Source organism: Bombyx mandarina, chromosome 22 (assembly GCF_030267445.1).
Source record: "Bombyx mandarina strain Sakado chromosome 22, ASM3026744v2".
Taxonomy (NCBI): Eukaryota; Metazoa; Arthropoda; class Insecta; order Lepidoptera; family Bombycidae; genus Bombyx; species Bombyx mandarina.
The window spans coordinates 12,748,362-12,773,904 of NC_143228.1; the positions used below are offsets into that span (position 1 = coordinate 12,748,362).

Below are 25,543 nucleotides of genomic sequence, written 5' to 3' on the forward strand. Positions count from 1 at the left end.
GCGGACTGGTAGGTAAGCTCACGGGGCTCATCGTGGGAAGACTTGCTAACACTAGGCCCTAGCAAGAGCAGTGCTTCGCTGAATCTACTTCCGAATCGGAATCGCGACCCTCAATCGTCAGTTTCTTAAGAATGGAAATTTCAAGACATATTATTGGAGTGCAATTAATATACAGTCTCGGATTCTTACAAAACGTTAAGAGACAAAAATGATATATTTAAGGTCATAAAAAAGATCCCGGAGAGTTAGTTATCTGGATTGTTTTTTTTTTCAATCTATACTAATACTAATACTAATAATATTATAAAGAGGAAAGATTTGTTTGTTTGTTTGTTTCGAATAGGCTCCGAAACTACTGGACCGATTTGAAAAATTCTTTTTCCATTAGAAGCCGACATTGTCCCTGATGAACATAGGCTACTTTTTTTTAATTTTTTTTTATTTTATATTTTTGGTTTCATGTGTGTTTTAATGTTTCCGAAGCGAAGCGAGGGCGGGTCGCTAGTTTTGAAATAGTCATATAAAGTCATCATGTGATAAAGGATAAGACGCTTGATGTTCATGGTATGAGGTACCAAACTCATTTAATGAATGCTTTCCACGATTAAAAAATATCCGCACGGTGTTAGTTCTTCATTAGTAAAAATGAAATCCGAATTGTTTTTTGTGTGTAATAACTATAAAATTGAGAGATAGATCTCAAAACTCAAGGTGGGTAGCAGCATTCATGTGATGCAATGTCATTGCGCTTCGGTAACCACATAACACGAGGTTCAACTGTCTAAGCAATAAAATAAGGGTAAATAAATTAAACACCTGTTCTTTTAGAGCTGGTAATGTTCTACTTTTCATCCTTAGTACTTTTACAGCCAAATATCCCATGTAACTTTAAAAACATTACAACCCAACATCTCAATGTCGTAGCATTCACAGTACATAAGTAGCTATCTCTTTATTTTCAGTTTTAAATGTATTCATATCTATGCTTACTTAACAAATGTTCACGAATGACTTCCATGGTGAAAGAATAACATCGTGTAATAAAACTCAAGCCTGCAAAATTTATAGTTTGCGTAATTACTGGTGCTAGGGCGTCTTGTGAGTTCAGACGGATCGATAGCATCAACCTACTTACACCCTGCCTATTTCTGCAGTGAAGCAGTAATGCCTTTCGGTTTGAAAGATGGGGCAGCCGTGGTGTTGAAAAACTGAGACTTACAACAACACATGTTTGAAGGTGGGTAGCGGCATTAACGTGGTCGGTGTCTATGGGCTCTGGTGGCCACTTAACACCAGGTGGGCCGTGAGCTTCGTCCACCCATCTTAGCAATAAAAAAGCTACTGGCTGTGAGCTGGCATTATAATCCTCAAGAGTGCATACCTGGCATCTTCTGATCCCTCACTGTTCCTAAGTTTACTAAAATAGAGCCCATTTTGCTACTTAGCACATACCTCTAATTTTGCACTATTTTGGAAAATAGTCAATGCCTTATGTGTAAGTTGTGCGAAACATGAACTGAGTGTGGCTATCTTCTGCCGAGCTCCAAATACGACTTCTGGCTCTTCTGCTTCCAACTCTACTGCAAATATGAGAAACATAAATTTGAATTGATATCGTTTTTTGTGTGATATAAAGCAATGTTGCACTTTCTTCGGATTCCGCAAATCATAGCATTAAATAATTTTACAAGTTAATCTCACATTTATTGTATAAAGTTGTTATTTCTTATTCACATTTAAAAAAAATTTGAATTTTTGAAATTATGCATTTAATGAATTTCATACATTAAAAGTAGTTTTAATTATGTAAGGGAATATTTCCTAGAACATGCTCATGACCCGCCAGGTGTCAAGAGGTTACTTAGCCCATAGAAACTAACAATGGAAAAACTGCCATGCTCTTTGAGACATGAGTTCCAAGTCTTAGCTTTACAGTGTAATGGCCACACTGCCCTTAAAACTAAAACAGATTACTGTTTCACTGCAAAAATAAGCAGTAGTGGCAGCTGTGCAACTCACAAGATGCCCTACCATCAGTTTTTTTATTTATTTCTTAGATGGTTGATGAGCTTACAGCCCACCAGGTTTTAAGTGGTTACTGGAGCCCATAGACATTTACAACGTAAATGCACCTCACACCTTGAGATATAAGTTCTAAGGTCTCAGCATAGTTACAACGGCTGCCACACCCTTCAAACCGAAATGCATTACTGTATCACGGCAGAAATAAGCAGGGTGGTGGTACCTACCCATGCAGACTCACAAGGTCCTACCACCAATAATAACACAAATTATAATTTTGCACGTTTGATTTTACAGTATTTCATTTCTAATGTTTCAGTTACTTTACAATTTTCATACTCACAAACTACTGTAGAAGAAAATACTGGATATGGAGAAGTTAAAGCTTACAAAACAAAAAACTGTGGATAGTTATAGTAGACAGTCAAAAGCCAATTTATAGGTTATGGGTTGGTATGGGTTGATGGCATTTGCAATAGAAAAGTCTCAATTAAATCTGCTTGAGCGCCACTTTTTATATATTAGTGGTACTAAAAGAAAAACTTTTTCGGCAGTGCCAACTAATAGCCAAGTTTCAGCATATTCAGACAAGTGGAATAGTAATAAAGTTCATTCAGACAAGCATACAATAAAAAATTCTTTTTTTTTGTTTGATATCAGAAGCTACCAAAACATTCAAATGTCTATATAATATAGTATCACAATTTTTTAAGACACCTTTGTAAAATGTTATACAGTTTTGAAGGGTTGTAACTTTAAATTTATTTCAAATTATGTACAATTTTGTGTCAATAACTAGACGCAGGTCTCAGCTGATTTTACAAAGATACTGTGTTGTCATTAGGTATGCTTTTTTATAAACATAACTTATCATTGTTGAATTTTTATTTTGTTGTCCGATAACTTTAAAATAAGTATTAGGAGGCTGATATTTTTTTAAATACATGTAGGCTCTTTATTCAAAATTGATTAAAAAACCTGGAATATCGGTTTATTTCATTATGATTAAATGAAAAACAAAGAATACCTCGTTCTGAATTGACGGTCCTATAAAATATTTGGGGTAAAACATCAGAAGTTTATTGTCTAATATGAATTCTTAAAATGCGTATAAGTTGTACTCACCCAAAGAAGTGTCCAATTCGACACACGCTTTATCAAATTCCTTTTCTAAAATATCTAACCACCGAAAACCTACTCCGGTAGTCGCCATCTTTACGGTAATGTTTTGACTTTTGACTTTGACATACAATGTATGACTGACAGTAGATTTTTATGGCCAACAACTCCAAGGCCATAAATTATTTATTTTAAAAACCACACAAACAGACACTCAATGTTTACGTAATAGGAAGTAGTCCTAGAAATTCTACGCATTTCGGCTTAGATACTTAACAAATTATTAAATAAATACTTAATGCAAAAAACCTTAATGAGTCATAAAGTTCTTATTTGACGCATTAGGTATGTAAGTATTTGTCGATGTCGATCAAGCTCAAAATTTCAGTTTTACTGGGAGTCTTGGCAAACAAAAGATATACCGCGGTCACAATAATCGTTTTTTTTTTCGTTCGGTCCATAACAATCATGGAGTTAATAAGTACAATACTAACTCTATGATAGCCCCCCAGTCTTGTTGCCACTATTTCGATATTTTAATTTACAACTTGTTTGGAGATCGACGTATCACATGTGGACATACATACCGATGTGGTTTTGAAATGTATTAAAAAAATATATCTAACGCATAACAACGTAGTTTAGCATGAATACCTTAATATAAAGCTGGAGAGAAAAGATAATGCGAGTAGATAGCTTTTCATAATTGAAGGAAAACGGAAATGAATACAAAACTATCGATTTAACTTTAACGTGATCAGTGGAAATCAATCAATCGCAGACCGGAGGAAAATTACTTTTTCATCACTTCTTGGTTGACGTTTTTGATTAGTTTTTTTTAATGAAGTTAAAGGATCACTTGGTTCACGGTTATTTTTTTATCTACTTAGGTACATAAAAGATATGAGCATTCCTAGGAAACCACGTCCGCGTGTTTCTTGAAATAGAATTTCAATTATATGATTCGGCGAACATTTTCTAAGAAACCCGAGGTGAAGCGTATCAAAGAATCGCTTTTGAATTCGACAGATTTTTTATACATACATACAAACATACATATTACTTAAGTATTTTTGTATGTACATATGTGTATATATAAGCTGGTTAAGTTCCACCGCGCGTCGATAATGGTAGTTTTCCAATCACAGCACAAGAGCGCATTATGCGGCATAATGCTCAACGTTGATTGTTCAAACTACAGTAACGCTTCGCACAATCGAGCACTCTCAAAAGTACTGCTCTCGCGTGATGCGTGCATTCGATACCGACTCAATGACAGAAAATTGAAGTTTTTTTTCTTCAAGTTGGCATTGATCGGAATTTTGTTTATATTATCGTTAGTAATATTATTTAATGTTGAAAAAAATTGTAAGGCTTTCGTTTCATCGTAGTATCTTAGAAATAATCAATGTTAATTAAAACTGTGCTAACTTAGCGCACTCTGCTGATGCATTTGAAAACTAATTCACGTTCCAATTAAGCTTCAGCATAATTCGGCATTGTGCGTCACTGAGTCGCATTATGCTCTGTAATTGGAAAACTACCAAGTACTCGTTCTCTACATGTTGTAGCCCCGTGAACTGTCATAAACTTGACAGAATACAGATAGTACACTCTCTTCAAACCTGTCAAACTGGCATTGTTCCATTAATATTAAAAACGCGCGCAAGTACCACCAGCCTGGCTATTTTTGCCGCGAAGCTGTCCTGCGTGCCGGTTTTAAGACTTGGCCAGCCCTTACACTGCACAACTGAGACTTAGACGTGCCCACTAAGTTTCTCGCCGGATCTTCTCAGTGGGTCGCGTTTCCGATCCGGTGGTAGATTCTGCGGAGCACTGCTCTTGCTGGGGCCAGTGTTAGCAACACCTTCTGGTTTGAGCCTGAAGAGCTCACCTACACGTTAGGGTAACGCTGATATCGCCTCAATAGCTCTTAATAACCTCGCTATCAGCATAGATAGGGGGAAAAAAACGTAGACATCGTGTCTGAAAGTGCCCCAATATACTTTAAGACACGATGTCTACGTTTTTTTGACACTCATGATGTCCTTTGGTTTCGGTACCCATTTAATCCCAGGTGGGCTATTGAGCTTGTCCACCCATCTATAAAATACATAAAAAATCGTGCAATATACGGCCGAGTGTCTTTTAGGTTGGCTTCTAAACGTATCTTCATTTGTTCAATTCAGTATCAACATTATTTAAACAAAATATTTTTGGTGTTTTAATCCTGTAAAGTGCAGACAACTTGTGAGGGCCCTATGTACCAGGGGGGTAGTCTAGGACTACAACAAGAACAACAATCCTGTAAATTCATGGCGTTTTCTTATTTTGTCTTATTCTTAATATTTTAAAGGTAGGTACCTACATTACCACTACAAAATCATAATTTTTATTTTAATGAATAGTCATTACTACGCAGACTTTAATCAAGCCATTCAAGCCATGACAAGTACAGGGATAAGGTATGAAATTAATATACAATTTTCACTCCCATTACCTTCGAAAGTGTTGCCGCATAATTTTAGCGAAATAACAATGTTGCTATTTTATTCATGTACATTTTACCCGTTTTCTAACAACGTTTTAATGTAACGGACGTGACGTCAGCTGTCATGCCCTGCCGCCAGCCAAGCCGCCAAGCCATATTAACACGCCCCCTTCCGCCACAGCCAACGCCACCGCCGCCAGCCAAAGCCAACGAAGGGGGGATAGTGTTAATAAAACAAGCCGTGCCAGCCATTTCTACCTGCTTTCTGCATTCTCGCACAAATAAAAGAACTTGTCGTTACGCTGCTGGTTTTTATTGTCTCATCATTTGCAACAATCAGAAGTGGGATAAAGAAATGAAACAACGTCATATACACGCTCAGATGTCTCGGTCTTCTGACAAGTTTGAAGAAGATGAAGCTCCTATTTCACTGGCGAGGAAAGTGTTGAAAAATTGCTTCAGAAAGAGGTCCACAAGGCGATACTTGAGCTACAGGATGAAGAACCTGGAACAATCAAATCAAAGGGACTTCGACGTCGTCGGACCAAAAGCGCCTGCCGCCCTGTCCTTCCATCATTCTGGTTCACGTAGAGGGAAACTAAAAGAGCAGCAACGTGGTTACTCCACTGCGGCACTACGAGCTTCACGGCGCTTCACGAGATTCACGGCTACGAGCTTCCTTCTCCCTGCCTGCGACGCTGCTGCGCGGCGAAGACAGCTACGTCAAAGTCATCAACATGAGCTCGGAGACCATCATGTGGCCGCCGGGCGAGGTCCTGCCGAGGGCCAACAGCTGCGAGGAGCCACAGCCAAACAGCCAGGTGTGTTGCATTTCTACTTGCCCTAGCCATGCCATTACAAATATTTCGAGATTTGAGGGTAGAAATAAAAAAAAATTAAAAGGAGCCATTGAATAACAAGGGTCATTCAGATTTAAAAAATACAGTATAAGCATTGCTTTGCTACGAATACACATGATTTAGGTATTGCCAATTTAGTCCAAATGCAAATTAAGCTTACTAGTGATCAGCCCGTGTATCGCCACCTTTACTTTCTCATAATGAACAAACGATAGTTAAATCTAAAGCTAATTAACTTTTAGATGCCGGCATTATAAAATAATCTCAAGCTAGTCATGCTTCACCAGTGGTCTTATTAAGAAACAGAACGGCGACAGTAGGCTATGCGTTGATTATCGTGCGTTAAACGCTATGGTAAAATATAAAAGTATCCACCGAACAGTACTTCACGAGTTTAGATTTAGACCAGGGCTACCATAAATTAAGCATTGTGCCAGACACACAACTGCTTTCATTACGCCGCAAGGTCATTATTTCGAGTACAGTAGAACTCCTTTTGGTTTAGCATATGTGCCATCTGTATTCATGCGTTTCTTCTTTTTGTCCACATTATTCTTCAAGATGGGGTGGTTAAATGCGTTTAATTAATAAAATAATTGAGTCTGTGGGTAGAAAAGAAATGAGTAAAAATAAATGTAGGTCAAATCGAGATACTAGCAATTTTAAACGATTTACCTCTACCCTCGGTTGATATAAAATCAGGTTCAATAGTTATTGAGAAAGTACTTGGGAAATTTTATGGTGGAGACTTCAAATTAAATATGAGTAAATGCTCATTCTTGGAGAAACAAGTCACTTGTTTAGGTCATAAAATATCTTCAGACGGTATACAGCCGGGTGCAACAAAAATTGACGGCCGTTTCGCAGTTTCCTGTGCCAAATAATGCTCATAGTGTGCGACAGTTTATTGGTTATATGTTACTTGCGCGTCCATTAACTGAGTTAAGAAAAAAAAAAAAAAAGATAAATCATGGGTGTGGGGCCGTGAACATAACGCGAATTTCGAACAACTGAAAAACAGTTTATGTTCCAAACCTATGCTAGCTCTGTATAATCCTATGCTTCTTACAGAAATACAAACCGATGCGTGTAACTTAGGAATTTCTTGTATACTATTACAAAAACAAACTGACAACTCACTGCGGCCTGTTATGTATTTTAGCCGGGTTACTAGGAAGGAAGAGTGTGTATCATAGTTAAGAGCTCAAAACCTGGCGGTCGTACAATCGCTACGTAGGTTCCGTGTTTATGAAGTAGGTAAGCATGATATAATAGAAACTGATTGTACTGTGGTTTGTGCTACGCTTACCAAACGCGGCATTATACCACGCATGGCGCGATGGTGAGTTTTGAAAGAAGATTATGACATTAGTGTTGAGTATAGACCTGGTGAACGTGTGGAACATTTGTAGACGCGCTTAATAGGCATCCTGTTGACATGATGAACGTAAATTATCTTAAAGTTACTAATTGATTCTGTACTGTGCAATGTCAGGACGAAAAGCTTAGTTCGATTATAAAGCAATCTATACTAGCATTATAAAGCTGAAGAGTTTGTTTGAACGCGCTAATCTCAAGAACTGCTGGTCCGATTTGAAAAATTCTTTCAGTGTTAAATAACCCATTTATTGAAAGGTTATAGGCTATATAAAAGGTTATAGGCTATATAACGCTAAGACCGCTAAGACCATCATTGTGTCACGCTAAGGCCAATACAAGCGAAGTACCAGTAAATAATGTTTCAAAATCGGGTTATTTTCCCTTTTAAGAGCTTCCGGTGCCTGCGCTGCAGAAGCGGTTAAAGTTTCGCTAAAATAATGTGACAGAATTGTTCCCCTTTAAAAAAAAAATGTCCGCGATAGCATATATCTATATGTTAAGGTTGGCTCACTATAACGTTTTTTTATGCTAACCAAATTTGTTCTAAAATAAAGCATTATTTGTGAACTATATTCCACGCGGACGAAGTCGCGCTGATGTTAAAGATAATTATGAACTAGTTCGAAATTTTTTTAAGGGAAATAGACTCGCAGTCCCTTCGGCTAAATGGAAAATTGTACAAATGCACTATGACGACATTTGTCACGTGGATCTAAATCATCGTTTAGCTTTGATTAAAAGCCAATATTGGTTTCTTAAAATGACACGCTTTATTAGGAAATACGTGGCAGCATGTCTTTATTGTACACATGAGAAGGATAACTATGTTAAAAAAAAGAAGACTGTCTATATCCGATCTCTAAACCATCTGATACTATGCGCATGGTACAAAAAGATAACATGATGCCCTTCTGTAGGACATCTAAAGGGCACCAACCAGTACATGATCGTAATGAAAGATGCGTTGTCTAAATTTGTGATAGCTGAACTAACGCGTACTGTAAATTCAATCGGGACCATTCGTGCATTGAAAAATATATTAATAGGGTTTGTCCAGATATCCGAATTACGTGGTGACAGACTACGGGAAAGCTTTTACGAGTAGGTACTTTAAAAAAAATATATCAGAAGATAAACAGTTTAGGCATACGTTAAACGGTATTGCTTGTCCGCGCGCTAATTGGCCAGGTTGAACAAACTAAACATATAATTTTATGTGTTGCGGGCAACTGATCCTAGTGAAACTTCAAATAATTTAAACTCCGTCATTTGAGGCACAAATAACACAATTAAAAGTAACAGCGGCTACAAGCCTTGTGATTTAATCTTTACGCGCTCTGGTAGGTCAATATGTGATGTTTTCTTGGTCGCGAACCAGAAACTGTTGACGCACGGCGTAAGATAGCTGCAGCTAGGATAAAACAAGCGAGTACAATAATGACACACAACATTAATATAAAAAAAGCTCATGTTTATAAGAAAAGGCATATTTGTATCGTAGAGACAGGCGCCAACTGGTTAGTAGCGCCGCTAGGATTAATACCAAATTAGACGATTTGTACTCAGGTCCGTATGTAGTAACTAAAGTAGTAGGTAACAATTGGTATCGAATTAGAAGTATATCTAAAAGGTTTACGAAGTTATAAAAACTTCACTGGCCTGGTATCAACAGATTCATTAAGGCCCTATAAAAGTATAACCCATGTGTCTGATAGCGCTAGTAGTTCCGATGAGCAGGTCGAAACTGAAGACCTTATTGATTTATTTGAGAACTAAATGTTTTTGTGTGTTCCCCATTGCGGGAGCAATTGTTGCAGGATGGCCGAATGTAACGGACGTGACGTCAGCTGTCATGCCCTGCCGCCAGCCAAGCCGCCAAGCCATATTAACACGCCCCCTTCCGCCACAGCCAACGCCACCGCCGCCAGCCAAAGCCAACGAAGGGGGGATAGTGTTAATAAAACAAGCCGTGCCAGCCATTTCTACCTGCTTTCTGCATTCTCGCACAAATAAAAGAACTTGTCGTTACGCTGCTGGTTTTTATTGTCTCATCATTTGCAACACTTTATTACTTTTGAAACCCAATATTATAAATAATATTCACTTAATAGTAAATCTTAAATTGCTAAACTTTAAATAAAACATAAGTATTTTTATCTGTACAATAAACGATAGAAATCAATTTACATTTACAAGCTTAAATCTAAATTACTTCCATACTTCTTCAAACTACTGCCATAAATCTTGGTCTTAATTTTAAGAAAATCAATACATTATCTGTAGTGTGTATCTTGAAAAGTTTTTTGGTACACAATAACTGACAACACATTAACAAGACGTGGTTTGATTCATATAAAATTACATATACATAAAAATAGGTAGTTATGGGAAAATATATTTTATTATTCTTATAAAACGTAAATCTTCTAAAGTGATTTTTAACATACTTTCAAATATCTAATCAGCTTACAAATAAAAAGGGTAACATATATTTTAGACTGTCGTCAGTCAGTCTCCTGGTTACTACGGTTTGTACAGTGTACAGTTGGAACCTAGGTTTAGCTATGTCGAAGTCTAAAAAAATTTAATTTCGTTCATATTGCAAATACCAATTAGCAATTAGAACACAAATTAAATAAATTAAAAATTCCCCAATCCGGCTTGTAGTAAAAGTTAATTGATAGAAATCATCAAGCAAGAGAGAGAGATATTCGTTATGACCCCTATATGCGACTTTTTCATTCTTGTGAAGAATTTGTCTTTTTAAGATCTACTTCTCTACTAATCTAATTGTAGACTATAATTTTTAGATCTATTATTTTAAGGATAAGGAATAGATTCTACAAAGAAGGCATGTCCATAAACAAATCCCAAAATAATTTCAAAAATCGCAATGCTTAACATATCTTTATCCTCTAATGTCGGGATTTTGTATGTACTTAAAAAAATTATATTTTTTTACATTTATTTTGAGATGGCGGTTTTTCACCCTTTCGGATTCAAAAAAAATCTTAGTTACGTAAATAGAGTAGATTGTACACAAACAAGAATAAAAGAAAAAAACGAACAATATTAAAATTGAAGAAATTACTTTAAGTTGACTAGCTATAAAAGGTATGTAATTATAAAACAAATGTTATTAAATATCATTCAACTTTGAAGTAAACAATTTTCACTGCATGTACATATGTATATATGATTACGATTCAACAAACTTTCGAAGGACCCATATAATTTATAAACTATACAAAGGTAATAATCGCACGGTCCACATGGCGCTGTTATGATCAAAACAAGAAACCAAAATGTGGATACTGCCGCCCTTTTCGCTGACATGAAGCTTCTATGGTATTAAAAGGATTTTTTCTACGTTTCAATCCCAAGAAATAATTAGAAATAAAGAAAGAAATTTAATTATAATTCTGACAAGATAACATAACCGTGGATAACAATAATGTCTGTGGGCTCCGCTAAGCACTTGGCACACGTGGACCTCAAGCTAAAGTTAAATATTTAAGCTAAAAATAGAATTAAAAAACCCGGCAGTGAATAAAAAACAGTCAATTATTCCCGAATACGTACTATATCTAATATTATACAAGAAAGATTAAGAACATTATGTTAATCAAATTTTCATTGCGATAGGCAGCGGTTTGCATGTGCCCCTTGCATTGCTGACGGTCATGTGGGACGGTAAACAAAACTATAGACTAGAGGTTAACACCACAAGAAAAATTCGTTTGAAAATCATATTTTGTAAAAACGAATCTTTAACTGTTTAATTGGGCTACATATTAGCTACATATTAAAAAATAAATTATTATTTATTAAAAAACAAACTGTTGAGGAAAAGTGAAATCACTTAAACACAAGTCTAAATCAAAACGTGAATAACCGTCACACACCTTAAGATTTTTTCTTCTTCTATGGAGTAAGCAAAATTGAACATTAACTTCAATTTCAATAGAGGTACAAACTACAATCCTGTACAGACGCGGCACTTAGTGAGAACCCTATTCCCGGTGTTTATATATTCGTTAATAAATGCGCATCTAGATGCAACTGTACTGATACTATTTATTCATCTATGGACCACCTCTAAATATCATTAAGAGGTTCCCGGAACCGTTTAAGCAATCGCGAGAATGCTGCCGTCCAGATTATAACATCAGGTTCACGTCAAAATTATAATGTATAACAGTTGTCTAATTCTTTAAGCCGAAACAAATTACTGCTTTCCAGAAGAAATTGATGGGGTTGCTATGACACATGCTTCAAATGAGCTGCGAAAAATGCGCGGCAAACGACGGCTTGGCCGTGCCTTGTCATTGACATCGACTATTGCGTGAAACTGAGCATTCCCTAATGTTAATTTAGGTGTTCCACAATTTTAGAAATACTATTGAATTTTCAGTTGTGGCTATTATTAATCTCCCATTGAATTCCGTTTACCGTCAAAATAATTACTACTACGCTATATTATTTAAAGTTATAGCAATATGATGAAGTGGCTTTGAAAGATACATTCAGTGCCGATTTTGAAACGTAGCCGCATAAAAACGTAGGTATTGCCACCTTAGCAGAGTTCTCTAATAGACACCCATCAATACATTAGATGCTCTAGAATAGATACCAAGATATCACTAGAATCCAATTGCTTAATCACTAGAATCGGTATGCTGTAGGCCAGTGTACGTAACGTCACGGTACGAATTATAAGCCATAGTTAGTAGGAGTGGGTGATATAAATCGTATCTAGATTCAATATCTATATATCGCAGCAATATCGTTGAATCCGATATCGCCCCGCACGAAATCTATATATCGATATCAGCCGATACACGATATTGCTCGATGTGATGCGCATCGGCATATCGTTCCAATTCGTGAATCGAAATCTATATATCGATATCAGCCGATACACGATATTACTCGATGTGCTGCGCATCGGCATATCGTTCCGATTCGTGAATCGAAATCTATATATCGATATCAGCCGATACACGATATTGCTCGATGTGATGCGCATCGGCATATCGTTCCGATTCGTGAATCGAAATCTATATATCGATATCAGCCGATACACGATATTGCTCGATGTGATGCGCATCGGCATATCGTACCGATTTGTGAATCGCAATCTATATATCGATATCAGCCGATACACGATATTGCTCGATGTGATGCGCATCGGCATATCGTACCGATTCGTGAATATCAGCAATATTCGTTTGGTTCGTATCGAATCGGCCAGAGTGAGTGAGCGCACGATAGGGATATCATGTGATAAATGAAACAGAAACAGGCATTATCCATACAATTGTAAACCTTATATTTAAGTCCATATGTCTGTAGATTATTCTTAGCGTATCAGCAGGATACAATTTAGGAAAGAAGTTTCAACTTTCGACCCTAACTTGAATGCAGTATAGCCTATTTGCATCGTTGAATTTAATTTCACGCGCTTTGACCTTGAACTAGAATTTTTGGACAAGTGTTTATAAATATGTACTTAAAAGTTTTTTGTGTTTGATTTTTAAAGTACACATTTTTCTATTTTTAGTTGAATCCAAATAATTGAGTTTATTTCTTGTGTTTGTATTAAACTTTTGAAATCTACACTCTTTTGGTATATTTTGTAATTTAAAATTAAGACACAAAATACTAAAAACTGAAAATAATGTAGCCAGTCCTAAGCCTGATAAAAGCATGAAGGAAAGTGATTTTGATATTTTTATTTTCATGTTCTTTTTATTACTTTAAAATCATATTATAAATTGATATCAGAAAACCAACCGTATAACGTTGACTTAAATCTATATCTACTACGATATTATATCAGCGTATCGTTTCAAATCTCAAATATCATGAATCGAGAAAATCTACCAGCATCCATCAATATATAGATTCAATATCCGATATTGATACTCGCTATATAGATACGATTCGATACGCGGCAAAACCGATATTACCCACTCCTAAGCCATAGTAAGAAGCAGTCATCCTCGTTACAAAATTCAATAAATATAATTATTCTCGGATCTGTGATACCGCATTATAAATTCCGCTTTGGTTACAAACTTGCATGTAACATGATTTTTATTCTCCCTTATTAAAATTCGGTTGCGTCACAAATATTCAAAAGCACTATGGATTAAATTATGAGGTAAAATATTTTCAATCAAATGCAAACATACTTATTCGTAGAAATATGTCACTGAAACTATAATGTATAAATCAAAATATATATTTAGTATATTTAAAAACTGTATCAATATTGTACTGATGAATAGTAACTTACAGTTCAAAGCTCCATTTGTCACAGCATAACTGTGTCTCGTATATTTGCTAGTTAGTTAATCGATAGTTGCTAGGTATAAATAAAACAACTCGAATTAAAAATTAGTTATCGAGTCTCATTTTATAACATTAGCATTAATTTATTTTAAAAATAACATTTTAAAAACTGTACAAAAGGTGCATTGCTAGCATATGATGCGTTTGAGTGTGTAATCTGAAAAAAAGCTCATCCAACACCCAAGTTTTGTAGGGGTATTATTGATAACAGGGTTTACAATTCCAATCATATTAATTTATAGTTTCTATCTTCGACAAAGCAAAGTCAATATAAGCATCATACCGTTTTATTTGTGATAGTAAGTTTTTGTGTTCAAAAATAATTAATGCAATAGTGTCATCGATCAAATCACCTTTTTATTTACACTAATTTACCCTATTTCAGAATTCATGATAAAATTTTCAGAGCGAACATGAATCGCTGTTTGCGAGTAGTTAATGATCATCGTTCGGAGGTGGCGAAAATCTGATAATTTACTACATTATAGTCCCCGGCACGTAACTTGGCAAGAGTCGCTAGATGCGCAGAAGTCGTTTTTTAGGTCTCTTTGATTGTCAAGCGGGACGCGGGGACAGACGTAGCACCGTTTTGAGCGCGCGATTGGTGAGTCAGTTGACTCTCCCCTCCCGCACCGCGTCCACGTTCCGTTCGCTCCTGGTTACACATGCGCCTACTAAAGTTGTAGGAACTCTTTGTTTATATTGAGTTTTTGTTATGAGTTGTTATTATTGTTTTAAATTTAGTTTTTGTTACGAGTGTTATTGTTTTAAGTTTGTTTCGTCGTTTGTTAAGTCGATTCAGTCACTGAGCGTTTTATTATTTACGCCAATGACGACAGCGACTCTTCGTTATGTCGACGATGAGGAGCCAACTCCTTCCACCAGCTCAGGTGCTACCATAAATTTAATCCAAGGGGTAGCACTATTAGAAAATGATAGTGACGACGGCGACACATAATTTTTAATATTAAGTATATTTTTTTAAATAAACTTCTTAACTTTTAATTGTATTTTATTTATAACACCTAATACACTTCAAGAATTCCTCTCTTTTCTTTAACTTTCTTCTAAGCACAAAGGCTTAAAAATAAATTATGGCAAATAAAAAAAATTATAAAATTAAATTAAATTATATGCGGGCAATAAAAGTGACCATTTTTTGTTGCAATGTGCACTATGGGCGACATTACCCCCACTACACCAAAACCTTGCCAACTTACGTGCCGCTTACTATAACAAAACTATATTAATTTGGTAAGTTATATTTAGAATTATTATTCGTAAATCGCCATCTAAATGAAATATATTCCACGAAAGACTGGAGTAATCATCCCGTCTTCGTCTTCGAGAACTTTTCCCAAACGCTCAGTATTGCACTAATTTTTAGACATAAAATTTGCCTACATATTTACAAACAATAACCATTTTTAAAACCCGCTTCACTGTTACTGTCATTAAATAAGAAAAAAGCTCGTATGTTACATATCGACTATTGTACACGTATAATAAAGTCAACCATTAAACTCAAAAAGCATTGAACAAGCAAGTGTGTGTGTTTTTTTTAAATAGGTAACTATAGACCAATATAAAAGCATATTTTAAATATTTTTAAGTATTTACTGTTGTTTTATAATTTATCGTAAATATAATCACTTTTCAAGTTTATGGTGTCAACGGACGTCATTTGAAGACAAAAAGGTCTAAAAGTATTTAATTTTAAAATTTGGTAATTACCTACAAATTATTTTCCATAAAATTTGTTTTCTGTAATGAGCTAGTCTATTCCTCAAACACGATCAAAGAAAATAAAAAAAATAGTCAATACCCATTGAATATTGTGTTTAAAATATTATTTATAACATTGATTGTTGAGAATACACTGCGTCACAATTAATAGACACTCCGTCCCTTAATTTTAAAAGTCGACTTCATTCTCGTTATATTCCTTTCTTTTCCTAAGTTTTATTAAAACTTAAATAATAGGTAAATGTCATCATGATATGTTAATATTTACAAAAAATAACATTATAGTCAGTGACATATTCGTTTGGACCTTAAAAAATAAATTACAACAGCCGCGCGCATAATAGAACTAAATCACTTCAGCTTAAGTAAAAGCATGGTTCACCATGAAGCCGCTTCATTAGGATATTGCACATGCATTCTTGTCAGGTATATGACCATCTGATCTTTCAATCTCTGATAGTATTGCATGGAACATATCTGTTACAGACTGGAAATAAGATACATTAACTATTAGGAACATTTCGAAACTCAAAAAATACAGTGGTATTTTACAACTTTGCTTTTTACCTGTTTGAATATTAGACTAGTCCCAAATCATTTTTTTTAGTTCCAAATATGATTTTTTTATGTTTTAATAATGGAACTACACATTATCTTTCCTATTTTAGATTTTTTTATCTTCTTAAAAGATCATGGGTGATACAAAAAATATAGTTTTTTTTACAATGTCGTTATTTAATTATAAGTATGAGAGAATATTTTTTTGTTAATGAAATTCTAATATAATAATATGCACTTTTATTCAAAATGCACCAAATGTTTCATTATTGTCGTGAGATTTAATAAAATCCATTGATTGGATATGATTATAAGCATTTTTTTATTGCCCTTGTAGGCAGACGAGCATACGTCTCACCTGATGGTGAGTGGTTACCGTCGCCCATGGACGTCAGCAATGCCAAGCGGCTACTTACCAAGCTTTGAATCATAAAGTTTTATCATCAGTCACATAATATTTTTAGTTACACCTAAAAACCAGTGAAGTGCATTTAAATTATTTAAACTTAAAATATTTTCCTATTCAGTTGATTGTAAAAAATTAAGCTTCAAGAAAAAAAAAATTAAAAAAATGTTATTAATATTCTACGAGAGTAAAGTAAGAGTTCTTTTTTATTTCACAGATAGGTGAAGGAGCTTACAGCACCAAGTGTGCAGCGTCCCTACTGGCATTGTTATACCAGAGTCTGCTAGGACCTCCCACGGGCACCTCAGAAGAAGAAATGGACAATTCCATCCCCTGAAGCACCATGTTTTTAAATCGACTCGCAAAGACGTCAAGATCACCAGAGAAAAAGCAAAGCCGCCATGGGTAGTATGCGTAGAATTCATGCAATCAATCCATCCCAATCTGCTGATCTATACTGCCAAGTTCGTCGACACCCGGTCGTCTTTCGAGATACAGACGAGAGAGCGGCATGACAGCACGGATAAAGCCAATCCAAATAGAGCGTCAACTTTCACACTGTTTCCGGCTGGATAGGTGGTCAGCAGAAGGTCCAGCAGAGGGTTCATGCCTCTCAATATCTGGGACACGGTTGGGCTGTCGACAGCTGGGAAAAGCCGTAGGCTAAGGCGAAATTGTTGGCAGCCCGACCCGGGAGGTCATTGGTTCTGGACCCCAACCACTCTTGGTGGTGAGCGTTTAAGTCTCCAAGGGCCATCACTTCCACGGATGGGTACTGCTCAAGCACGCAGTCAGTCTCCTCTTGTACATGCTCAAACAGAATGGGACACGCATCACTGCTGTGGGACCTGCAGGTGTAGATTCGGGTACAACCCCGTGATCTACGCGCAGCGACAAGACGGACAGGTCGCTTTGTTCGAGGTTCCGAAGAGGGCGACAACAGACATCATCCTATACGACTACCCACACCCCGACTTTACTTAGAAAGTGATCCAATACGTAACCGAGGTATGCAAGGTACGAGGCATAATCCGGTGAAGATATCTGCGTCTCCGTCAGAAAAGAATAGCGCAGGTGGAAGCCTCAGGATGGCAAGAAACTTAGTGGGTTGTGTCTATTAGCTAGCTAGTTTGCAGGTGGAGCCTTCTTCGTGGTGCACGAGTTTGGCGAGGATGGGATGGTGACGAGTGCTCGAAGAGCCTAAAAGCACTGAGAGCTTATCCAGGGGACTCGACAAGGCATTTTTTTGCCGAAAACAGCTTTGGGTAATTGTGTCAATGTCGAATGTAGGCAGGGGCTTGTCTCTGCCCCTGGCATTACTGAAGTCCATGGGCGACGGTAACCACTCACCGTCAGGTGGACCGTACGCTTTACGTAGAAGGGCAAAAATTACAGCGGTCAGGATAATAGGGCTTCATAGGAGAGGACCTGTCACTGTCGCGCGTCGTAGCTGCGATGCTCGACAGCGAAGAGTCCTGGAAGGCGATGTTCGACTTCTGCGAGTCCACCATATCGCAGAAGGAGGTGGCGGAACGAGAGTGGGAGAGCTCTTCCCTTTCCGCACCGATCCGTCGCCGTCGAGCCGGAGGAGATAGTAAGAGCGTACGTCCAGCCCCTGTAAGTGGCGGCTTTCCCCGGTGAGGGTCAAGGGGTGACCTGAAGGGGTCGAGGCCGCGCGACGCGCTACCAGCACTCTAGCGTGCTGCTGAGGAGATACAAAAGAGCAACCGGTTGGCGGTGTAACGCATCCCGAACCAGCAGGCTGGTTCTGGTCCAGTGGGATATTCCGGGACACCAGCGGCACCGTCTGGACGGCCTGACGGGCTGCCGTACCAAGACGGCTGACGCTTGAGAGTATTCGATTAAAGGCTCCGTCGGCCTGGCGTCCTTGGGGTGAGCTGCGATGTCTGGTTGCAGTGTTGACCGCCGTAGCCCGGTAATTAAAAAAAAGGATGAGGGCTATTACGTTGTGCTGCTTTATCAAAGGTGTGTTTTGATGCTACCTTTAGATAATTACATATCAGTTCTAAGTTTAAGTTGTCATGATGATCAACATTACTCACATAACGATTAAGCAATTATTAAACTGACCTCATTTCTTTTAGCACTTGTTTCAACAAAGGCAGCTTTCCATTTTTCAGCTAATCTTTTACCTTCCTCTGTGCTTATCTTTCTTTCTAAATGAAGATCTGTTTTATTTCCAACTAAAACTATTGGGACACTAGAAAGAGAAAAAAGTAAAAAAATTATACTATTATGAAGGAGATGAGAGTCCTTTGCTAATATCTTCATATCATGATTTTTTTGTTTAATGACAATAAACACATTGTTTAATATATATTTCATGTCTAAATGATGATCCGAAATAGAAAGGAGAAATTGAGTCTACTCATTGGCATTTAGCCAAACTCATTAATACTAATGACATAATATTGATCTATGAAAAAATGTATTTTTTTAAGACAAGTATATAAAAGGATTTGGTTTTATAGTCCTGTCAATTTCAGGTATTTCAGCAGTTTGATTCAATTTAATGCAGTTAAAATTATGTTATATGTCAACTCATTTTGTTAAACTTTCAAATATCATCATTTAAATAGTTAACATACTTCAAGAGTTTTTCTATTTATGTTTTATCTTCATAAATTCCTTATTATTGCATAGAAATATAAGCCAAACCACTAAGTCACTAATTGGTTTAGTTACTGGACACAGCTTGGACAACTGAGGACCTGAATGTGGATGAATCTGCTGAATGGTTTTTTTTTTTGACAAAAACATTAATTTACTTACTGAATTTTGCCAACCATGTCCAGTAATTTGTCGTAAATGATTTGGACTATTTGAAAACTTTTGCTTGATGTAATAGAGTAGACTAATACATAGCCATGAAAATCCATACTATATTGAAGTGGAAATATACTGTATTCATCCTGACCGGCTGTGTCTACTAGCTTAACTTCATATTCCGTCGAATTCAAACGAATGTACTTGGTGAATGCTAAAATAAAAAATAAAATAGGATAATATGTATCATTTTAATAGACAAACATTTAAATGGTAGATTCAAACATATTCGACTTACTGTTCTCTATTGTTGGGTCATAAGAATCAACAAATTGGCCTTCCACGAACTGTATTATTAAAGAAGATTTACCTAAAAATATACTTTTTTAAAGTTTACATCGCACATTTAATAAATAACGCGCATTAGCACTGAAACGATTCCTTTACCCACTGAACGGTAACCCATCATAGCTATCTTTCTTTGTTTCGAAGGCATTTTTATTTAACAGTAACTATCCAGAGATTTTATAAGGATAAATTGAACAAAGTATTATTAAAATTCTAAAATATCTTATTTTCCAATTATTTGAAACCCTTTTTGTTTTTTTGACAATTTTGGAATTTGACAAAATGCAGTTCAAACACTATGGTTTTTTTGTCTGTCTATTCTGAGAGGCAATGGGAATGTACTCCAATTTTATTTAATTTGTGGTGAATGGTTTTTCACACACAGATTAACAACGGGAGACGTCCGGAAAAAAAGAAAGACAGGCTGTCAGTTTGAGGAAAAAATGTCATGAGATAAAAAATTTGTGTTTTACGTTTTTAAAAGGTTCAAAGGATAAAAACCAATTGATTGTTAATGTATACGATTTTAAGGTGCGTGTGGAATAAATAAGTGCTTCCTATACTGCAGTTTGAGTTTAATCCGCAACGACGACAGTTGACAACATATTTCCTAAAAATTAATATTGAAACTTGAATGGTTTAATATAAGTTTAATTTCATCGAGTACATTTGATTTCATTTTACTTTTCATGTAACGTGAAAGAAATGACTTCAGTCTTAGGTTGTAAGGTAGAAATTGAGCATCGAACATAACAAACGGACGAAAAAGGAAATATTTATTTTTACTTTAGTATTTCAATAAATTTAAGCCTGTGGTGGCTTATTAACGGTTCAACATCTATGTCTCTCAAATATATTAAGTGTATAATCTATGTCTATGTCAGTGCACAAGTAAGGGAAAATTATCACAATTGCAGGTTAAGGCTTCTCGGATTTTTTCAGAAAGTCCATCGAAACTCTTTTATTGAAGGAGAGATTATTTATTTTATTTCATAAGGTATATACGGCATTGTTATATTTCATTTTATTTCATTCTTTATTCAATTTCATTTCGTTTCATTTTAGTTTTCATATTTTCATACTTTGAGTGAAACGTTTTTGCTGTAATTAATTCATGAAAAAGGCTATTTTCCATTGCCTGATGACGAATCAAACAAAGAAATACTTGTCACAAATGTCAATTGTCAATATCAAAATTCATAAACAAAATTACGAATTTTTGAGTCACCATAATTTTATGATACAAATAGATATCATCATATGTGTTTCTTCAAAAACGCTTCCACTGTGAAAAATTTACGCGCAAGTGGGTTGATGATCCGATTAAATTAATTAAACAAGGAAGTGCCTAGCGCTAATTTACGATTTAGAAATGGCAAACATTCCTGATTGCCCCATGAGCCTGAAATCAATTCAGCATTATTTGAAGACTGCAGCAGAACACGACAACCGAGATGTGGTTGTAGCATATTGGTGTCGCCTTCACGCTTTACAAACCGGCCTGAAAATAACTACCAAGAAAACCCCTGAAGAAACCAAAGTTTTAATGGGTAAGTTGTACTAAAGATTTTATTGATTTTAAGTTTTCTTTTTCTGTGACAATGAAATTTGCATTATTTGTAATAGTAAATATAAAATGTTTCAGAAGTTTACATCTACTACAAAGTGGCTTTAAATCTTTGTTTAAACATGATTAATGATATAGATAAGATTATTAAATCAGAAAATTCACCACCCTAAAACATTGTGCAAGAAACATTAACAAGGAAAAGTCAGCATAAATTCAAACAGTAATAAGAAAATCTGTTAAAAATATTATGTGAAATGTATTAATGGCAATTTTATTGGAAATTTCATTGCAACCACAAATATTTTCATTCTAAGTGTGCTTATCACCTGTATCTACTGAGTAAATGAAATTTAACTTCCCTCTGTATTCTTCTTAGTCATAGCTAAGAAGCTGTTGTGGCTGTTCATGGACAGGGTTGCATTTCGTCATTGCTACTCTATATTATTAAGCTTATAAGTCACTATAAGTCTATTTAGCACTTTTTATTACTATTTAGCATTTTTTATTACTATTTAGTACTATTTATGAATTATTTTTTTCCCTTAACCATTGTAAATAGGAACTCAACTTTGGAATTATGAAAAAAGGTAGAAAAATTTAAAATTAATTAAAAAATTTCAGCTCTTATGGACTGGCTTGAAGAAATAAAAAAATCTCATGTAGACAATGAAGCAATCAGCAATGATGTAGCAGCCCAGGCCCATCTTGAAAACTATGCACTGAAATTGTTTCTGTATGCTGACAAACAGGACAGGGAACAAAATTATGGAAAGTAAGTTGCACATGCAGTTCTTTATAAACAAAAGTACCAGGTTCATAAACATCTAATCTATTGGTCAAAAAAGTAAAAACATAAACCTTAAAACTGAAGGTGGTGAATTTAAACAAAATACATCAGCCTACCTTAATTTACAATATACTATATAATGTTCAAACTGTATGTAATACACAAACCTGAAATTCCACACAAGATTCCTACTTAAAACCTTGTCCAGAATTGTGTTCTATTGCAACAACTGTAGCTAAATGCCAATTTTGTTTTTAGAAATGTGGTCAAGGCATTTTATACTGCGGGTATGATCTATGATGTTCTTACCACATTTGGTGAACTGACAGATGAAGCTTCTCAGAATAGAAAGTATGCTAAGTGGAAGGCTGCGTATATTCATAACTGCCTTAAGAATGGAGAGACACCCGTACCAGGTATTGTTTAAATAAATACATTTCTTATTTTTTTTTTTTTTTTTTTTAGATGGATGGACGAGCTCACAGCCCACCTGGTGCTAAGTGGTTACTGGAGCCCATAGACATCTACAACGTAAATGAGCCACCCACCTTGAGATATAAGTTCTAAGATCTCAGTATAGTTACAACGGCTGCCCTACCCTTCACACCGAAATGTATTACTGCTTCACGGCAGAAATAGGCAGGGTGGTGGTACCTACCCGCGCAAACTCACAAGAGGCCCTACCATCAGTAACCTTTATAGTTTTTTTTGCACAAAATCCTAATGTGACATGGTTATTATAACATTAAATCACCAAGCGATATCTTGGTCTACCTTCTGTTAAATGGCTACTGCATCCTATTTCAGAAAAACTGATACAAAACATTTTCATATTCTTCTCATAAGTGGTCATCCTTGATCATGTACATTAGCATTTTAAAGGCTTTTCAAACAAGTAGAGTTATTCCAGTGGTAGGTCACATAGGGAAAAATATTTCTGGAAACATACTACATAATTCGTTTCCAAATGATTCTTGTCCACCTGATGGTTGTCTGGAAGAAATGGCTCTTAGCGATAAGACCGCCAATTGTACTTTTTTTTGTATTTAATGTATTGCATAAATTTTTTTTTTTTTTGTCTATAATAAAGAATACTCTCTCTCTCTCTCTGTCATATCGGATGAGTCTACCATTTCTAGACATAGGTTTGAACTCTGCTTTAATGGCAGGTGATGCCATGATAAAAAGTTGATATGACTTATGTTAAGTGTATGAAAGCAAAATGTAGTCACAACTGTGAAGCCAAAACCCACTTGTTTGCCTCAGTGCCTAGCATAAGATGTTCAATCTTAAATCATCAATATTCCCAGGTCCAATGCAGTCAGAAGATGATCAAGGCAATGCAGGGATGTCTAGTGACAATCAAGAAGCACCTTCGGATCCACCTCAACCTACTGATTTCACAAGTAACCCTCCAGAAACACCTCCCATAGCACCCACAAGCTTCAATAGCTCGTTACCAGATCCAAATGCAGTATTAAGAGCTGCATCTCAATTACCCCCTGTTCCGTACACTCCAGATCCAAATCCTGGTGGTTTCGTGCCATATGACCCAACCCAACAACCTCAACCACCTCAGCCAACCACCTTTCATAGTGACACTACCAATTTGCCAACTCTTACACCTGATCAAATAGGAAAAGCTCAGAAATACTGTAAATGGGCAAGTAGTGCTTTGAATTATGATGATGTTAAAACTGCTATTTATAATCTTAAGAGTGCTCTGGAGTTACTGCAAACTGGACGTGATCCAGCCTGAGATCCCATGGATAATAAAAGCATCTGCGACATCGGTCAGGTTATAATAAAAAGTTATTTAATTTAATTGTTCATGATTTTAAAAAACAATTCAATTTAATGTCACATTCAGATATCCAAAAATAGTAAAGAAACATAGAAGTAAAAAACAAACAAAAAAACTTGTATGAAACATGCTTAGAAAGGATATTGTGCCTTTTAAGTACAAGGTTTTATTGCAAATAAGATTTAGTTCTAATTTTTTAGTTTTTCAAGTGTTTTCATTATGATGTTTGTATAATATAATAGTATTCATATTGGGTGCAAGATGATCAATAATCTAAGAGAAGCCCCCAAAATATAACCAGTATAACCGAATGTAATTGAGCATATTATTATATCAACTCCAGTAACCATAATAATTTAATTAATAATGTTACTATCAAAGAACAAAAATGTATTTAAGGTGCATATTTTATTAGTATAAGGATTGAATTTATTTTTTCAAAGTTGACTACAAATTGAAATAAAATTCAGTACATATTTAGTAAATATCTGGTAATTGTAAATGTTAATCTGTGAATTATTATTGTTATGTATGAATGTTTTTATAATCTTGTAATTGAAATATAATTAATGTAATTTATTTTAATCTCAAAATAAATATATCTAACCACTTAAGTACCACAAAATTGTTATAGATGTAAAAATATATGATTTGTTTTGATGCTGAATAATAAAAATGCGCTTATTGGTATTTTAGTGTAATCTAATTGAATTATAATATGTAGTTTTAGGGCCTGTCCGCACAGCGATATTTCACCGCGGTTTTTATTCGCGCGTATTAAATTCCGCGATCGGAATTACACCTAGTACGCACTGCGAATAAAATTTCGTACTATTTTCGTCAGTTTAATTCAGTTCTCGGCTGAGACGCACGTGTAAAATGGATAACCGAACAAAAATTTCAATTTATCTAATGCTAACGCGGCCTAACAGACGTATCAAAAGATGTCATGAGCATTGGATTCACCCACTTACGGCATTGACACCCATGAAAGGATTTTTCTACATAAAATATCAAGAGTTGCGAAAATACAGCAAAAAGTTAGTTGCTCCACATCAATCTCATCATTTTCTTGCACGGCCGCCGGTCGGGCGGGAGAAGAAGCGCGCGCGTCTTTTCAATAGCGACGTTGCACGACTGAGCGAAACGCGCGAATTTTATTCCACAGTGCGAACATAGCCATACTTACTTTATACAGTACGAAATATTCGCGCGGAAATAAATCGCACCGCTTCGCGTTCAATTTGCATCAAGTCACAGATTTTTTCCCGCGCGATTGCCAGTGCGGATACTCTTTTAATATTAAAT

At 35.8% G+C, this 25,543-nt stretch overlaps 4 protein-coding genes and 1 pseudogene across 8 annotated transcripts in view; 2 read left to right on the top strand and 3 right to left on the bottom strand.

Moving 5' to 3' along the window:
- The window catches only part of LOC114247590 (Golgi-associated PDZ and coiled-coil motif-containing protein), a 65,061-nt gene extending 61,767 nt beyond the window's left edge, over positions 1 to 3,294 (bottom strand). For 2 of the 4 annotated variants that reach the window (XM_089736602.1, XM_028180587.2), the window contains exons 1-2: positions 3,148 to 3,294; positions 1,453 to 1,580 (exon numbers count right to left, since the gene is read on the bottom strand). In XM_089736602.1, coding sequence (XP_089592728.1) covers positions 1,453 to 1,580; positions 3,148 to 3,235 — 216 coding nt within the window. In that variant the 5' untranslated portion in view covers positions 3,236 to 3,294. The remainder of the gene's footprint in view (positions 1 to 1,452; positions 1,581 to 3,147) is intronic. The other 2 variants (XM_089736603.1, XM_089736601.1) reach the window with 1 other exon arrangement.
- A 2,429-nt stretch (positions 3,295 to 5,723) lies between these two features.
- On the top strand, positions 5,724 to 9,900 carry LOC149500373 (uncharacterized; annotated as a pseudogene). Its single transcript, XR_016324969.1, has 2 exons — positions 5,724 to 6,453; positions 9,690 to 9,900. The product of XR_016324969.1 is annotated as an uncharacterized LOC149500373 (transcript).
- On the bottom strand, positions 9,897 to 20,385 carry Rheb (Ras homolog enriched in brain). The gene is made up of 5 exons (XM_028180591.2): positions 20,174 to 20,385; positions 20,025 to 20,096; positions 19,733 to 19,940; positions 19,031 to 19,160; positions 9,897 to 16,462 (listed from the first exon to the last, which is right to left on the bottom strand). The coding sequence occupies exons 1-5, from the start codon at positions 20,220 to 20,222 to the stop codon at positions 16,373 to 16,375; spliced, it is 549 nt and encodes a 182-aa protein (XP_028036392.1). The 5' UTR covers positions 20,223 to 20,385; the 3' UTR covers positions 9,897 to 16,372.
- aux (cyclin-G-associated kinase) overlaps positions 9,897 to 25,543 on the bottom strand; it is a 348,262-nt gene continuing 332,615 nt past the window's right edge. Inside the window, exon 22 of the transcript XR_016324968.1 lies at positions 9,897 to 15,254. The gene's annotated coding sequence lies outside the window, so the exon portion shown is untranslated. The remainder of the gene's footprint in view (positions 15,255 to 25,543) is intronic.
- Positions 20,493 to 24,925, top strand: Vta1 (vesicle trafficking 1). Its single transcript, XM_028180618.2, has 4 exons — positions 20,493 to 21,624; positions 22,266 to 22,416; positions 22,690 to 22,847; positions 23,742 to 24,925. Exons 1-4 carry the CDS (start codon positions 21,447 to 21,449, stop codon positions 24,188 to 24,190), a joined length of 936 nt encoding a protein of 311 aa, XP_028036419.2. The 5' UTR covers positions 20,493 to 21,446; the 3' UTR covers positions 24,191 to 24,925.

Coding starts and splice junctions, on each gene's coding strand:
- Vta1 (XM_028180618.2), top strand. CDS start 21,447: ATGGCAAACATTCCTGATTGCCCCATGAGCCTGAAATCAATTCAGCAT. Junction 21,625..22,265: donor AGAAACCAAAGTTTTAATGG/GTAAGTTGTACT, acceptor AAAAAATTTCAG/CTCTTATGGACTGGCTTGAA. Junction 22,848..23,741: donor TGGAGAGACACCCGTACCAG/GTATTGTTTAAA, acceptor CAATATTCCCAG/GTCCAATGCAGTCAGAAGAT.
- Rheb (XM_028180591.2), bottom strand. CDS start 20,222: ATGCCTTCGAAACAAAGAAAGATAGCTATGATGGGTTACCGTTCAGTG. Junction 19,941..20,024: donor TGACCCAACAATAGAGAACA/GTAAGTCGAATA, acceptor TTTTTATTTTAG/CATTCACCAAGTACATTCGT. Junction 16,463..19,030: donor CAAGTGCTAAAAGAAATGAG/GTCAGTTTAATA, acceptor TCTTATTTCCAG/TCTGTAACAGATATGTTCCA.